This window comes from Phaethon lepturus, unplaced genomic scaffold (genome assembly GCF_000687285.1).
Source record: "Phaethon lepturus isolate BGI_N335 unplaced genomic scaffold, ASM68728v1 scaffold8288, whole genome shotgun sequence".
Taxonomy (NCBI): domain Eukaryota; kingdom Metazoa; phylum Chordata; class Aves; order Phaethontiformes; family Phaethontidae; genus Phaethon; species Phaethon lepturus.
Window position 1 is genome coordinate 12,396 of NW_010556887.1, and position 17,322 is coordinate 29,717.

Genomic DNA, 17,322 nt, shown 5'->3' on the forward strand with positions numbered 1-17,322 from the left:
GGTCTGATGATTGCCTTTTAGTTAAAAATTAGTGTTAGAAAAGACATGAAGATATCCCAACAGAAAGCTACTATAGGTTTTATTTTAATCTGTTCCATTCTTGAAGAACTATGAGCTAAGATATATGCTAAGAGGATTTATAAAGGTGATTTTTTTCATCTATATTATAAATGGAAAACTAATACTGGGTAGTACTGAAGAACAATAGTTTTTGAAATATGGCGGTTCTGAAGGTGGCTTTAGGAAAGGATGGATTTATATTTAATATAAATTAAATCATTAGGGTTAGCATTATAATTGTAATATTTCGTGATGTGAATTAACTGTAAAGATTGCTAACACTCTGAATACTTTAAGTAATGCTATACTTCCTAAACCACAATCTTTGTCATGTAAGGGGTGTGGTTTATGAAGCCAAGGAGAGCTTTAATCTCTACTATCACAGCGCTTGCTTTAGTCTTTTTCCTTCAGTTCAGCTTTTTTGAAGATCCCTTCCACACTTTTCTTTCTCTCCTTAACTGTTATTACAGTTTAGATTATTAGTTCCTTTCACAGGAATTAGTTCCTTTCATCCTGCAACTATGCTACTGTCTTTCTAGCCTCCTACAAATTTATAATAATTTAATAAACCAAAAAAAATGTTTTTTCCCCTCCAAGCATGTGAAAAGTAGGTAACACATGCAAATAATTTAAGAACATGCAGAAGGGACTGATACTTCCACATCACTCAAGTTTACTGGGCCATCATGCTGCTAGCATTGTTGGGGAAGGAATATATATATGTGTGTCTTAATTAACTAATAATTCCTTTTCATCTTTGAAGGACTAGATTGATAAAGTATCCAACTGTTCAGAGAGTACCAGCCACCAACTGTACCAAATTGGAAGCCCTGAAACCTATGCCAGCTGGCTTCAAGAGAAGAATGCTTTGTTACAATTGGCACATAAGGATACAGAAATCAAATAAAAGTCATCAAAATCCAGGAACTAGTCAAAATAAATAATATAGGGCATTCCACATGTACTTGCAAAGCAGATTTCATGTTACATTGTGCTACTTGTTTTGCATACTGTGATAAACACTGCATTCTAGGTGCTGTAGAGAGGTGGCATTATAATCTGCTAGAGCTAATGTCCCGTATACTAAAAATTTTCCTTTGGGCCTTCACTTATTTTATATCCCTGCAAAATATGTTTATTAATGGTGCTTTAGGTGCTTCACTACACACTACACAGTCATGGCTTATATCAGGCTCATGTATTGTTCTATGCAAGTTGTGAAATCATTTCCTTGACATTTAATTACAGAATTAGGGTTTCATTTGTAGATTCAATGAATACCAATCTGTTTTGCTCTAATAAGAAGGGAGAAAAAAGCTACAGAAAGAAATTTGCAGTGAAATCTCATATGATGTTACAACTAGCTTCAGTTTTCCTAAAGTCGGGAGGGGTGTTAAAATCTCTGTTATACCATCAGTGATTTCTGCCTCTGATAATGCTCATTAATTAACACTTTCTAATACCTTCATAGTGGCTATATATGTTACTGAGAAACACAGCATAATTATGCTACAGAAAAGCATAAATATATAGGTCTATTTCCAATAAAGAGTGTGTGTATGTGCTTACAGTAGGATTTGGATAGGATTTGCAGTCCTGAAAACACCTCAGTTGCTGCGGTTTGGTGGTGACTACAGACTAGATGCATCTCTCTTAATCCCTTAGGTGCCTAATTCATCTCTTCCTGCCATGCTCAACATTACCTTGATCTAAGCTCTTTGGCTCATCATTTATCACTTAAATACCATCCCAATTTGGGAATTTAGAAACTAAGCAGTCCTTTTGATAAACACTAGCAAGAGCATATTTCCCAGAACACAAAGATATGGCCTCTTCTTTTTAGAGGGTGCATGGCTGCAGCATGAGGCAGCACCCTTTCTTACATATGGAGTATACCAAAGAGGACAGTAAGGATGCAGGACAGTCCTAGTTTTTAACTCCTGGGATTGGTGCCCAGAAGCCAGCGCCCTGTCCTCCCAGCTGACCACACTGATAGGTTCAGAGTATCTTTTTCCTTTCTGACTCCATGATGCCTGTATCCCTGGATGCTCAGTAAGGCACATTAAACAGCAACAGTAGGAGAAGTTTTTCTCCATTAGCCAGACTTCACCTATGCAAAACAGGATTTCAAACCTTTTCACAGTTCTACCCTGCTTGGGTGAGTGTTGTGATTATTTTACAAAGCAGGAGAGGTTACACCATCGTGCCCTCTTCTAAAAGACAACATTGATCTCCTTGCTGTTTCCAGGAAGGCTACGTTTCCCAGTCCCTGCAGAAAGCATAGTAGTGATTTCCACAGACAAGGTTATTGACTTCAGTCTGGACTGGGTGCTAAAGTTTTTTATTAAGTCTAGCCCTTGTAGTTTGTTTTTCTACCCAGCTCCACTGTTATAAAGTGTTACAGGACCTGTCAGAGAGTTGACAGAAATCTGGACTGCAGTAGGAGTTACCTGCAAGGTCCTGAGCTTTATGTGAGAGGAAAAATGTACATGCCTGTCAGGAAATCTCCCACCTAATTTCAAAAAAAGAGCAAAGTGAGAATGATGCGTTTGTTTGGAGGAGAATCTGAGTGAGTGAGCAGCTCAAATCTATAGCCAAAGGTAGGCAAAATCTTCTCCAGTCCTTCCTCTACCCTACCTTTATTCACAGACCTCTTTCCTAATTTTATTCTTTTTGACTGATTTTCTCACCTACACCCATGCTCAGGGATAGCAAAGACCCAGCAATGATAAATGATGAAGGAAAAGGCAACAAAATGAACTAAAGTGGTGCTTCATGATCATGTACCAGACAGCAGAAAGAGCGTGGACAAAGACGACCACTGATACTTTCAGAGCCAGGAGAAAGGAGAGTTCTGATGAAGCAAAGTATATCAGGGAAGTAGGTCATGAATTTCTTCTGAGGAAGCACATTCACTCTGCACAATGGGCTGTTAGCTCCTACCCACTATGCCCTGAGAAATTACTCATCATTGTTTCATATCTCACTACCACTAGGGAAAAGCTCTGAGATTTAAAAATATTGCTCTGGAGGTAAAGTTCAGAGTTGAGGGAATTGGTTCATTTATAGCTGGATTCAGCTGCTCTCTTTAATTTTCTGAAAGACAGGCTAAGCATCAAGTAACTCCACCATCATTTTCGTCTTACACTTGATGTCAGGAACATTACTCACAGCAAAAGACTTCAGCACTTACACTTCATCCGTCCAGTCCCAATTCCAGTCAGTTTTTTTGAAAGGTAGTTCAACAGCCCTCTTTTGTTTTTCATGGAACTGAAACCAATGCCCATCTCAAGTTGCTGAAATACTTATAGCCCCCCCCAGTGTACTTCTGCAGTGCCTCCAGAGGAAAAAGGAAGAGAGAAATTAGGGCATGGCTCTGTAAAACAACACACAGCAATATTTCTTAAGTCTAGGAACATAAATGCATATCCAGGCAGGTGGGGAAAAAAAATATTATTTTTCATCACAGAAATGTCCTTATTATGCCTTCAGTTTTCTGTTCACTTCAGTAATTTCAGTTAAAATTATATTTCTTATTTTATGTTTTGTACAGTCAGCTGAAGTTCTAAAACTAAATCTATTTACCTGTAAGCTTCAACCAAAGGGTTGAGGTATGGACACTCTTATTATCAGAGAATCATAGAATCTTTGGGCTGGAAGGGACCTTTAAGGGTCATCTAGTCCAACCTCCCTGCAATGAGCAGGGACATCTTCAACTAGATCAGGTTGCTCAGAGCCCAGTCCAACCTGACCTGGAATGTTGCCAGGGATGGGGCATCCACCACCTCTCTGGGCAACCTGTGCCAGTGTTCCACCAACCTCATTGTGAAAAATTTCCTCCTTATATCTAGTGGAAATCTACCCTTTTTTAGTTTAAAACCATTACCCCTTGTCCTGTCACTATAGGCCCTGCTAAAAAGTCTGTCCCCATCTTTCTTACAAGCCCCCTTTAAGTACTGGAAGGCTGCAGTAAGGTCTTCCTGGAGCCTGCTCATCTCCAGGCTGAACAACCCCAACTCTCTCAGCCTGTCCTCACAGGAGAGGTGTTCCATGCCTCTCATTTTTGTGGCCTCCTCTGGACCTGCTCCAACAGGTCCATGTCTTTCCTGTGCTGAGGGCTCCAGAGCTGGACGCAGGTGGGACCAGAGCAGAGTAGAGGGGCAGAATCACCTCCCTCGACCTGATGGCCACACTTCTTATGATGCTGCGCAGGATACAGTTGGCCTTCTAGGCTGCGAGCGCACATTGCCAGCTCATGCCCAGCTTTCCATCCAGCAGTGCCCCAAGTCCTTCTCGGCAGGGCTGCTCTCAATCCCTTCATCGCCCAGCGTGTATGGATACTGGGGCTTTCTTCAACCTGGGTGCAGGACCCTGCACTTGGCCTTGTTGAACCTCATGAGGTTCACATGGGCCCCTAGGTATGGAGAAAAATCAAATGAAAATGTTTGATACTGCTTAATGGTATCATTTTTCCCTTAAAAAATAAACAGGACAAACAATGTAAAGCAACAGTCCCATCCCTGCTGATACATAAATACACAAGAGTCATTACATATCAACACTCAAAATAGAAATCCTTATTTTGCAGGCTATCATTAGCCTCATTTTATAGATAGGCAATTTGCAGCAGTGACAAAAGCATCAGAATGTTACCAGTTTCCATACTGAGATGAAGCAGAAGTGGAAAGAATATTGAAGAGATCTGCAGCAGCTCTGATGTTCTGTCTGCTATGTTGCACTGCCTTACAACTGTTGGCAGTAGAAGAAAAATCTTGTTCTGAAGTCACTTTGACCTGTACATCCTAGAAATCAGAGATTACAACTTGTTTGGCCTTTTTTTCATATTTTTTATTTCTAATGGAAGTATTTTAGGGAAACTTAATTTCAGTGCAACATAACTTTTGTCCTTTGATCACTACAACAAATAGGCAAGAAAAGCAGTTAAATGTATTTAATTGAAGAATATTCCCTCTCTGCACGTATCAGGAGGTCCTCACTCTGTTACACATTGCAGCTAGAAGAAAAAAAAAAAAAAGGAGTATAGGCAGCTATTTTCAGGACATCTCTTGGGCACCAGCTACTCTGGAACTCCAGCTTCATAAAACTTGGTTTAGATTTAAGTGCATTATTCCAGCTTTCTCCATCTTGGTTTTAGTTGCTCACTTCAGTTCAGTTCAGTTTAATGACTTGGAGTTTGCCTTAACAAGCAGTTAACATATATACTCCATTGAGATTTTCAATTAATTCATGTATTTGTTTTTTCTTCTATGGAAGTCATTAGTGCATTGAAAATTAATTTAAGTAAATATACTTTTCTGGTTTCAGTTCAGGTGATTCGCTGTTGTTTAGCCATTAGCATTTTTGCCTTGAGTTTGAGAAGAATTGGTTATTGCTTCCTTAAGGAATTAAAAAAAGAATATATAGGATATCCTTTTCTGTTTGTTTCTGGTAGTAAATTCTCATTTTCAATTCAAATCATATTTATTTTTCAGAAATAAGATTCCAGCTATTCCTGTTATTTTGTTGGGGTTTTTTTTTTTCCCCCGAAATCTCTCTGGCTGCACCTGAATATCTTATATTGCATAAGTAATTTCTGTAGGATACTGTTGCAATAGAGTTACAGTATACTGGCAACAAACCAAAAAGACCTATAGTTGCACTAAATTTCTTTGAATGGGATGTTAAATAAAAGGCCCTTAAAAACTGGTATCCTGAACATTTGTTCCAGATTTTCAAGACATGATTTACCTGTATGTTAAGCCCACATTTTTGCAGACTAGGAGGGCAAATACATCCATATGTTACAAATTCTGTGTGCCTTCCCTGACTTGAATGTGCCACCTAGGCAGGTTTGCACATGCAAATGCACTGTGTTACCACCTCCAAATTCAATATGAAAGACAGGACACAGAATGTAGCCAGTATACATACAAAAAGCAAGATTTGAAAATAATGGAGCATTTCCTGTAGCTATGCTGAAGTGATTCTGCCTTTAATTCATACATACATATATATCAATTGAAAGAAATTTGTGGGTATTAGCATCTGATTATAATAAGTATGCTTTTTAGACAAAATATTTAGAAGTTTGAGGTCTTTTAAAACTGGTGTTAAATGGAAATGTTAGTCTTTTACTTGTATTTTTTCTTTATGTGTCTTTTTTGTCTGTAGCAGTCTGATTACTACTGAGTAACATACTTTTTACCAGCTAATTGATATATTAACATCACAGTAAACCATAGTGCAAAAAACACATTTCTCTGAGCAAAATGGCTATTTGACTAATTGTATGGTTCTGAAGAGGAAAAAAGTTTTTATTTTGTAAGAAAGATTTAACTACAAGAGGAAGGAAGCCTAGAAGTTCAGGCTGAAGAAGCAGGGAGTTAGATCTCGAACCCCAGGATTCACAGAAGGCAGCAAAGAACAAGTGACCACAGGAGAGGCAGGGATCCAGAGGACTGACTTCATACGCCTTGGTTAGGGCAGTCATGCAGACTGTGGAAAGATAAGGTTCATGTTCCTGCTACGGTTAATATTCAGTTACTTATACAAAGCTATGTGATTTCATATACAGAGAGGAAGCTGTGCTAGCAGGAGCTTTGACATGCTACTAGTACCCAATCATTGATGCCCAGAAGCCTGAAGAATAGGGTATATACCTAGTGATCATAGACTTGTCCTTCTTCCAGTTCAGGAGAGATTTTGCAACAGGCCTCTTGCTCCACGGGTAAGCTCCCTCATTACTTGCCTTGCTTTAGATTATGAGCCACGAGCCTGCTCTTCACGGCCTTCTGGTGAGGCATGGCATGAGTTTCTACCAGACTGCAATCCACAGTTGGGGATAATACCCACATCCTTGGGGATGATAGAATGACACCTCCAGGACATCAGTGGGAGCAGCATTTCCCAACCCTTGACAACAGATGAACAACATAACATCCCAAGGCATTTTAAGAGCACTTAAGTCCCTATAAGTCAAGCAGCTGCTGAAGAACCACTTGGTGCATCTCAGTGGCACCTGAATGCTGATGTTGGGTGCCTGCAGGCAATTTTCAGCCGGGGCCATGAAGCATTCACTGCACCTTCAGTAATGTGAAATACTCTCTTTCTCCTAATAGAGCTGTTCTACTTTGAATAAGTTACCCCAGTTTAAGCTTACGTTAATTTAGCAAGCTGAAATTTGAGTCACTCAGGACCTAATCCATGAGTGGGCAAGGCTTTCCTCCTTTAGTAGTGAGCTGTCCAGCAAGGACAGGCCTGAGAATTAGGAGCAACAACCTCCACTACCCAGTCATAGCTAACCACTGCATACCTGCCGTAGCTCTGAAGCCCTGCCCAGACTTAAATCCCTGCACCTACTTCCTGTGTCAAATGGGGACAATAATACTTCTTAACCTCTCAGGGATTTTGCAAAACAAATTGTTTAAGAGGTGATTAGCTCTGGAGACACAGAGATATCTTATGTTAAAAAATGAATTGTGGTTAGATATAATTCCTTCAAAGATGATTTCTTGAATGCTTATTCTTCCAAAAGTTGGCAATCCGGGACTGAAGCTTTCTGTGTTGGCAAAGCAGAAGAAAAATTGTTGCTCTTAAGTTGACAAGTATCTGAAAGCACTTCACAAAACTTTACAAATCTGACTTTTCAAATTATTTGGTTTGCAGAAGTTAACATATAATTTAGGAAAAAAAAACATTAATGAAAGCAATCAGTAATGAATATAACTTGTTGTTATTTGACAGCTTGTTTTTATTAAAATTACCACTAACTATCTATCTCAGTTGGAATTAAATATACCTAAAATTTCAGCTTGTTCTGTATTAATATATGGTATGGTATTAGGGTTCATGAACATTTTAGTGATGATGTCTAAACTAATAACATGAGATCCACTATGAACCCATCATACCAAATCAAATCTGGTTAGTTTCCTCCTTTTGGTCATTATTGTGACTGTGCCTATAATTTTATTATCTTTCCACACCAAAAAGAAAATCAGATGGAAAAATATTTCCCATCTGGATCTAAAGAGTAATTTGTTAATAGTAACTTCAGCCTCAGGCTCAACAAAGCTAACAAGACTACTGCTGAGTTTGCTCTGTGCTAATTCTATAAATTTTTGTTAGATACAAATGGTTGCTGAGGGTTTTATACACATTTGCCAGCCTGGTAGCTTTAAACAATTCAATCACCTTCAGTCTAATGAATCTTTAATTTGTTGTTTTACTATTAAAGGAAAATGACTCATCAGGTGGGAGATTTTGACCCGTGAGTCTCCATATAAAACTGTCTCTTGGTACTGAGCATAGTGTAAACATTACTGTTCCTTTTAAAAATAATTTCCTATAATAATCATCAAAATGCTGCAATGTTGTTATCACATATTGAAGTTTTAGATTATTACTGTAGAGTACTGTGATATTGTTCATTAAGGTCTGAAACAACAGTATTCTTATTTGCAAACAGTATGAAACAACATGAAGATGGTGAGATATTATATTTTCTTTCAATTATTTTGCTTCAGTTTTCTTCCTTTTTCTATGAAGAAATTTGCATTTACTTTAATGTCTAGGGAATATGGAGAGAGGGGCACATTTCCAGAGGCTGCTGCAAGCCTCTGGCATGGATGCAGTTCAGACACTGAAGGTCCTGGAGGAAAAGTGCTATTCAGAGCTTCTCATTTAGGCCTCTCAAGGTTTGAGTGGTTTTGTGGTACCCTGATAGATTACACTTAGGCAGACAGATATATATTTAACCATAGTGTCACCAAAAGAGTGGAAGGGAGGTGGCTATACCCCAATACCAGCTAGAAGGAGGTACTTCCAAGCCTCACTTCTGTGTCTAAGCATGGGAAGATGCAGTTTTTTGCCTGTGCATGCAAATGCACCTATCCTAAGGCTGGCATGTAGCCTTACAAACAAATAGTTTATTAGGGTTCCACCAAACACATATAGTCTGTTTATAGTCCGTAGTCTTTTTTTTTTCACTAGTGACTACTGTTAATGGAAAACATGCCATGCATCAAGAGGAAGGTGTGTTTAGGTGAAGAACTGTTCCCCAGGAACCTGGTGTGTTCATGTGACGTAACCCAGCATTTGAGCATCAGTCTGTCAGTACAAAACAGGTGCACTTACTCAGCGTGCCTCTTACTTCCAGCATTGGGGTGTGATATTGCAGTCCTTTAGAAAAACAGTGTCAGTCACTTTTGTCCTCTCCAGAAAAATTAAAAGAAATTGTGTTTCAATACCTCAGTTAACTGGTCAGTGAAACTGGGCTATAGATTGAGGTTAGTCTGGAGTTATCAGAAAGCACAGGAATGACTCCGTGAAGAGTTTTCTACCACATAAAATTTTTTACCAGAATATTTTTCAAATGGCTACATGGACTCAGGTACTAATACCAGAACCTCATCTAACTTCTCTTGGAGCACTAAGAGGAACACAGCCACAGTGCAGTGCCTGGGATTGCCCTGCTCTAAATGATAGACCTGCTCAGCACAGTATTTACCATTTGTCAGTTCTATGTGTGTAATCAATTCCTTTTTTCATTCCAGTGCTGTTCTTTTTATTCCCTATCCTGCTCCTATTTCTAGTTCTCTTTGTTTTCTTGTCAAATTCTACAAGTATTAGAACATCAAAGACACTTAACTTATTTAATTGCATTTCTAAATGCACATATTCACCAAGTAGGTGCCACAGGTGCCCTCAGAATCACTGTTCTGCTGCTCCTTAACTTTGCTTTAATTGCAGAAATGTCTAAGTTTGGGCTAAAACATGGAGTCTTTGCTCTCACCAGCCACATGAAGTGAGTTTCCCGAGTTAAACACAGCCATGTTTCAGAGATGTGCTCTGAGCCTGATATAAAGGACTACTACCACAATTCCTACCATACTTTTCTGGTGTGCAGTGGGCACAGTTACAGCCCTGTTCCCTGAGCAGTTCTCAGGGAAAAAAAATATGTGGCAGTGGAGTGCTGGCATGGCCTCTGCAGCTTCCTTTTTGCCATGTCCACTTTTTAAGTTCTAAAACTAAGTATCTTAGCACATTTAGATCCATACATGATGTTCAACTGATGTGTTCCTTTCTTGGTACAGCTGTTAGCTTCAGGCTTTCCTGAACACTAGATGTCAGCGATAAGCTAGACTCAGTTTCACCTTGCAGTGCAATGTATATTTGCTCAGACTTCTCTTTCCTCCACACGTCCTCATTCCTTTTCTTCCTAGCACTATGCATATGTCATCTTCTAAGATTAACCTTAAAACTTTTCCATAAACCACAACCAAACAAGAAGAGGAGAAATACCTCAAAGCAAAATGATACAAGGCTTATTTTGTTGTTTATTAAGCTTTATGGATGCTCACTGCCATCATCCCAAAAGGATGACACTCTTTTGTCTGTGTGATTACTCTTCTATGTATGTCTATTCTTCCCTCAACTAATGCTAGACTTCTAGCAAAATATTAGCAATGTCATCTAGAGCACCAAGGTACATCATGATAAATGTACGCCCTTTACTGTTTAACATTCAATTTTTTAAAATGTGAAGGCTTTCAAATAGTATTTGCATAGGCCTCCATTTTATTTAAAAGCTCATGATACAGTCATCCAGTGATTCTAGTATTCTGATCACGTCAAAGTTCCTTTTTATTGTGTTTTGCTCTAGTAGGCAGGAGGATGATCCCTAATACAGGATTGTTTACATAATGTCTGTTACCATGACAGATAAGATGATACAAGAAAAAAACACCCCTCTTTTCATTTTAAAGTACTGCCTTTTGTTATTTACCTATAGTACGGTGGAGAGAGAACAGCACAAACTGTACCAGAGAAGCGGAAAAGCACACAGAATAATTCCAAAACAAATTTAGTTGATTAAATGCAGTAGATTAAAACCAGACATTTTAATGTTGACATTTTAGTATTGTTAATGAAGAGCCCGGCTATTGATCTTTTCTTGGGCAACTGTCTATTGAATCCACTGGACTTAAATTCAGAAAAAGTGTAGTCTAATGAATTTCAAGTAATAATTGCTGTACAAAGTAATTGCAAAATTTGCATAGCAGAGCTCCTCTGAGAGAAATTTATGAGATTTCTACATCAGTCTGAATGTGCAAAGGCTTGCAGTTCAGCATGATATGAGTTCTTAGCTCATTATGAGTTATTATGAATAAAGAAGGAAAATAATACTATATTTTGTTTAACCTCTGCAGCTTCAGAATTCCAAAATCATAGGGCTCTATGAATAGATCAGAAGAGTAATAACTTAGAAATTTTCCACAGTTATGTCATGTGGTGAAGCAACGTAGAGCTCCCTATGAGGGGAGCTACTAGTTAGAATGTTCACACAGAAAAAATAAGTTCATGTAATAAAAATACTGGATCATTTAATTAAAATTATTATTATTTAATTCTAGTTACTGAACACATTTGTTCCTTTCTTCAGACTCCCTGATGTGCACCCTGAATGAAGCTACTGTGGAATATGAATGGGCAGCCAGGCAAACCCATCTTTCCCCCAGATGCCTCTCTATTGGAGCATCTTCTTGAAGGACTTGGGTGCTGGGACTTGTTAGAGACTGAAACCTGGACTACGTGAACTATCACAATTCCTAGATTCCTACATTTCTCCTAAGCAGTGGACAGACACTGACTTGTTCTTGTCCACCAGCTCTTTGTTACTACTCCTGTGTTGGAGGATGCCAACCACTCACCATCAGAGCCAACACTATAGCTCATGAGCTCTTCCTAATCTGCTCCAGGCAAAAATCACCCAGGTTAGTTTACACAATGAGAGCTGTGGTCTGAGCTAACCGAGGTGGTTTTGCCTGAAAGAGGCTAGGAAGTGTTCAAATGCACTGCTCTGACGTCTGTGCTCTGAGGCTACAGCATCTAGCATGATGAGTGGCTTGAATACCTTCTGCCAACACAACTGGGTTCAGAAAAGGGGTCTGCAGCTTCATGCTTTTATAATCAGTAAAGCAGGCTTCATGATCATCAGTTACTGATTTTCAGGGTTTAGTTACAGCTGAAAAGTTTAAAACAGCTTCTCATTATGATAAGTGCTTTAAAAATAATGAATATTAAATTTTTATTATTTACAAACAAGGTCATTTACATTTTTAGGGTACTGCTGTATTTGCATTAGCATTACATTACTAAGAGTTGTTTCTGATTCATATCAAGATGCTAATACTGTTGGTTCCTCTCCACATTAAGTACTCCTCATTAACTCAAAATCTTTATTGAATATATTTAAATGAGGAAATAAATTAAAAAATCATACTTTAAATGAAGTGAGAGTTCTCACTGACTTCTGTGGACCAAGATTTGAATGCAAAATTAAGCTGATGATAGCAAATTCGAAAAATTTCGTCAGAAGAATGCAGGAACATCCTCAACTCTATCTTTTATAAAGTTTTTCCCAATCCTTTTTTTATACAATATTTGTGGACAGTAAATTATGGAAATAAATTCAAAAAAATATATTCACAGCATGTCAACCAATATTTTAATCTTTAGTTTTGAAGGTGAAAAATCTCCTGTGCCACAGTTTAAGAACTGACTTCCACAAACCTTTGCCTATATACTAAATATGTGCATTTAAGTATTAAAATTTCTATTTCTATTTGGTATTTGATCAAAAACATTCTCCCTTGCCCCACTGTTCATTCAGTGGACAGCTACGAGGGCAATTGAACATTTTTGCATCAAAGGAATATTAGACCGCAAAGCAGCTTGTGGTTCTGCAACACTGATCCTTGGTATTGCTGGTATAAGCCACATAATACCCATGAGCTCTACACAATATCATGTGAGTTTTCATCAAACAGAACATAACATCTTCTGTTCCATTACTGTGGAAGCTAAGAATAAAGCCAAGAGGTAAAGAATCCAGAGATGCATCCTCATCCTGAGTCCAGAGAAAAGGATTTCTACATTCGCTTTTGCATGTGAGATTAATGCCAAACGGGGACTACTGGGAATCAATGATACATGAGTCAATACTGTGCTAAGAAAGTATGTTGGGTATCTTTTAATTTCTTCTTGTGAATGACTTTGTATCTTTATTACAAGTTAATATTAAGAAAGACAATGCATCTACTTGAAATTTTACCAAGTCATCATAGTAGAATGCAGCTCAGTACAGTACCTTCAACAGTAATTCATCTTACACTGCATCTGTTTCCCTTCCTAGTAATTCAAAGTCATTAAACTATTACCACACTGACTTTTATGACATTCAGATCCTGAGGAGGGTTTTTGCATGACTAAAAAGAAAAATTTAATCCCTACTTCCCTGCAAATACACAGGGCCTACTGGGAGAGAAGTACGGGAATATCAGAATACCAGGGGAAGTCGAGTCAGCAGAATTTGAAATGATCCTGGATGCTGCTCTAGAGGCCAAGCTAGAGACAAGGATTTTAGAAGAGTGGTACTGCAGGGATGAGAATGCAGTGCCACCAGCGTATTACCTCAGACCAAAATCTGAAATGCTGAAGAACTACCAGAATACGGTAAGTCATAGTCACCTCCTTACAAAATTCTTGCTGCTGTCTCTGAATTAGCTTCTATAGCCCTGTCCAGACCTGAGCAACTGGTGCTGTGATGCTCCTTTCCCATACACGGTGAAGGGAGCAGCTGCGAAACACCAAGGAACACGACGGGTCATGACTCATGCATTGATGCGCTCTCTGATAACAACTAGAGCAAGTGGACTGTAGTTATTCATGGCCTGTTGGGGCTAGTGGGACAGTTGTGCAGATTTCTCTTCCCTTCCTGATGCTGGAACAGGGAGAGCTCAGGCTCTTCTGCCCTGGTATTGTGCTTTTGCTAGATTTCAATGAACAGGATTTGCAGAGGAAACCTTCTATCCCCATACAAGAAAGCTCTTTAACAGTCAAAACAAGTCCTTAGTGCTGTCCTAAGTCAGCTCTCATACATTTAACTTGTTAACTGTATTCTAACAGAAGATTTTTTAAGACTATTAATTATAATTTTTAAAACAGGCATTTGTCTTTAATTGATAACAGTAAAAACTGTATATTACCCAGGGCTCAGTTCTACCCTCCTACACATCCTATACACCCAAGGACAGATTTCAGTGTACAAAAATGAAGTCCTTAACAGAGTATTCACTTCATTTTGAGTGCATAGTGTATTATACAAGAAAATTAAATTAAACCATTATACTGCATTCACATATCACGTAGCAGAATGTTTTCTGTTGCATGAAAAAACATTGAAAACATGAAAAACATAGAGAAAGAGTTTTAATGAGTTGCAGACAGTATAATGTGGCTAATTCTGAAGTATTGATCACAAGGGAGAAAGCAAGTTTTGTAACTTTGCATTGTTTTGTTAATGCCCACATTATCCCTTTGAATAAACATGGGCTTTTTTGTTATTAAAACTTTGTACCTTTCCTCAAGCTACTGATGCACAGGAGTAAGTAAAAAGATAAAGATACTGTAGAGTTACATCTCATAAACTTGCAGAAAGTAATAAAAGATACACAGCTCTGAATGTGTCAAGAAAGAATTGCTAGGGAGCTTATCCCAGAGGCTGTTCAGCCTCCAGGAAACTGGAGACCCTTAAACATTTCACCTGCAGTAAGTGATGCAACAGTGACTACCACGTGCCTTAGAGAAACCTCTATCGTGACATCTGCGAGAAGCCATCTGAAAGGATTAGTGAATTTATATTAGAGTCTCTCTCTGATGACAGTAAGATTACTGTTACTGTAGCAACGAATGAACAAACATAATGTCGGATATAATCCCATATTTTTCAAATATGGTACCTAATACGAGGTGCTTAATTACAGGTAGCAGAAACCTCATTTTCACTTTTGAGATCCAAGCTTAAATTATTATTATTATTACTTCTCATTAAGGGAGCAATAATTTTATCAGTATTACTGCTGCTTTATTATCATTATTTCAGGCTTGGTTCTCAAAACGCTCCTTCTATAAAGGTGTTATTGATCTTATTCTTGAAAAATATTGCATTAGCTGCCTACAGTAGGAATTCAGAAAATACTCAAAATAGCTGAATTTTGTACCTCTAAAATGGAATACATTATGATTATCTGCAGTATAAAAAGTTTAACTCCTATTTATTTATTTATTTATTTATTGTGTATGCGTTTCTCTGTTACCATGTTATTTATGACATTGAATATTAGACTTTTACTTTCTGAAGTTGTAGATGTGTGTATTAGAGCTACTGTTTAACTATGGATATTTTTAAAAGATGGAATCTTCTTCAAACTCTATGAATGAGAACAAATGGCAAGATATATCAGAAGAGATTAAGAAGATTTTTAAGACTGCTGTGAAATTGCTGTATGAGAAAGGAAAAATGAAACACAGCCAAGCAAAGAGATACCTTTCCTCTGGTAAAGTTCAGACTAACTATTTCTAGATATTCATTTATTACCTTTTCTATCAACCTTTCCACAAACGTGAAAATATATTTCTGTCGGCATTTCTCATATAATTGAAGAGAAAAAAAAGTGTTCATTGTGCTTGCTTAAGACCAAACGCATACAAAAACATCCAGCGATTTTTCTGTGCTTTTTCTGTTTTTCACAGAAAACGGATGCAATCATTTAAGAGTCTGCATGTTGGGGATGGAGGAATGTTCTTGAACTGTTTATAAACAAAAGATAACAGAGACTCTGTTCTCTTTTCATCCTCAGCTATTGAAGATGAACTTGATTTTGCCTTGGGTAAACAAACACCAGCTTTCCTAAAGAAGTGTGTTTGCTACATTCGGAAAATTGCCAACATTGAGCGTTTCGTTAAAATTCCAGAGATGGGAAAATACATGGATGTGGTACATAGAGCTGGGAAGTTTCTACGAGATCCTGAAGCCCATGAGAAACTGATCAAGCTCAGGGATGAATTCATTCCTACCATCGTTGCATCGTCCAATCTGAGAGTGTACACGTCCGTCACTCACTGTGACATGAAACTGGGCTACTCCCAAGAAGTGGAGAACCATTACATCGAAGGACTTGGTAAACAGTTTTATGAAGACATGATTGATATAATCCAAGCAACAGTGCAGCAGAATTTTGACACCGAGACAGACTTGCTGTATGATGAAGTTCTTCAACACTCATCACTATGTAAAACGTACTCCACTTTTTATGAATACAGATGTGAGGCATTAAACATAATTCACAAGTACGTTCTACCTAGCAAAATAGGACACATTAACCCTCTTATCATATATGGAGGACCATGCACAGGGAAAACTCTTTTATTAGCCGAAGTGGCAAAGAAGGTAAATAAATACTTTACATAATATGGTGATGTTAGGAGCATTAGTGTGTAAGGACCAACTTAGTTTTCATTCTTCTGTTTGTCAACTTTGTCAAGTTTTCATTCTTCATTTTCTCTTCCTTTTATGAGATCTGATCTCATCCCTCAATACATAAAATAAAAATAACAAGAAGTACCCATAGTCAGAAAAAGACTTAACCTTTCAATAATAACATGTCTGTGTCATGTGCTTAGCCAAAACAAAAATACTTTATCGGAGCTCTTAAAAACCTAACAGGAATAAATGTATTTTTGAATTAACAACATGTATTTTAGAAAGATCTCTTTCCATCTTGTTCCACTGAGGTCCTATGAATCTGGAACCATTTAAACATCATATGCTGTTTTTAGTCTTACTCACAAATACACATCTTTCCAAGTCATGCCATCTTATCTTCCCATCAGAAATTATTCTGGAATTAGTCCAATACACTTGCTACAAATAAACTTGCTACAAATATGTAATAACCTGCAAAAATACCTGTACTTATTTATCTGCCATATGCTGTTTTAAGTAATTGAGCTGAGTACTACAGGGAGACGAATGACACACTTTGTGCAAGACAGGACCAGATGCAGAAAAAGACCAAGCTGGCATCTCTAAGCCTGATTCTGCAGCTGAGAGTCACAACTTCGAGTTCCCTGCAGGGTGCTCACAGAATTTAGCACGGTGGGCTGAGAAACAGCCATATCAGCCAGAAGGAAACGGAGAAAGGAACAGTAATGTTTAAAATCCCGTATCTTTCCCAAATGTGACTTCCTATAGATTCACATTAGTTGCATACATGAAATTGGAATTTGCGACTCAAGATGTCCTTTCAGATCTGAGTACATAAGTTAACCTACAGACTTTGATTACACTTTTCTTTTAAAAAATTCTGTAATAACTTAAAGTGAGGTGAAAAGACTTGGCAAGTAGGAGAACTGTTAGCC

The 17,322-nt window shown here is 38.0% G+C and overlaps 1 protein-coding gene across 1 annotated transcript in view; it reads left to right on the forward strand.

Moving 5' to 3' along the window:
• Positions 1-17,322, forward strand: part of NWD2 (NACHT and WD repeat domain containing 2) — a gene marked incomplete at its 5' end in the record, with an annotated part of 30,288 nt that overhangs the window by 8,081 nt on the left and 4,885 nt on the right. Inside the window, 3 exons of the mRNA XM_010292587.1 lie at positions 13,372-13,575; positions 15,314-15,458; positions 15,762-16,351. Of these exons, the coding sequence (XP_010290889.1) occupies positions 13,372-13,575; positions 15,314-15,458; positions 15,762-16,351 (939 nt within the window). The remainder of the gene's footprint in view (positions 1-13,371; positions 13,576-15,313; positions 15,459-15,761; positions 16,352-17,322) is intronic.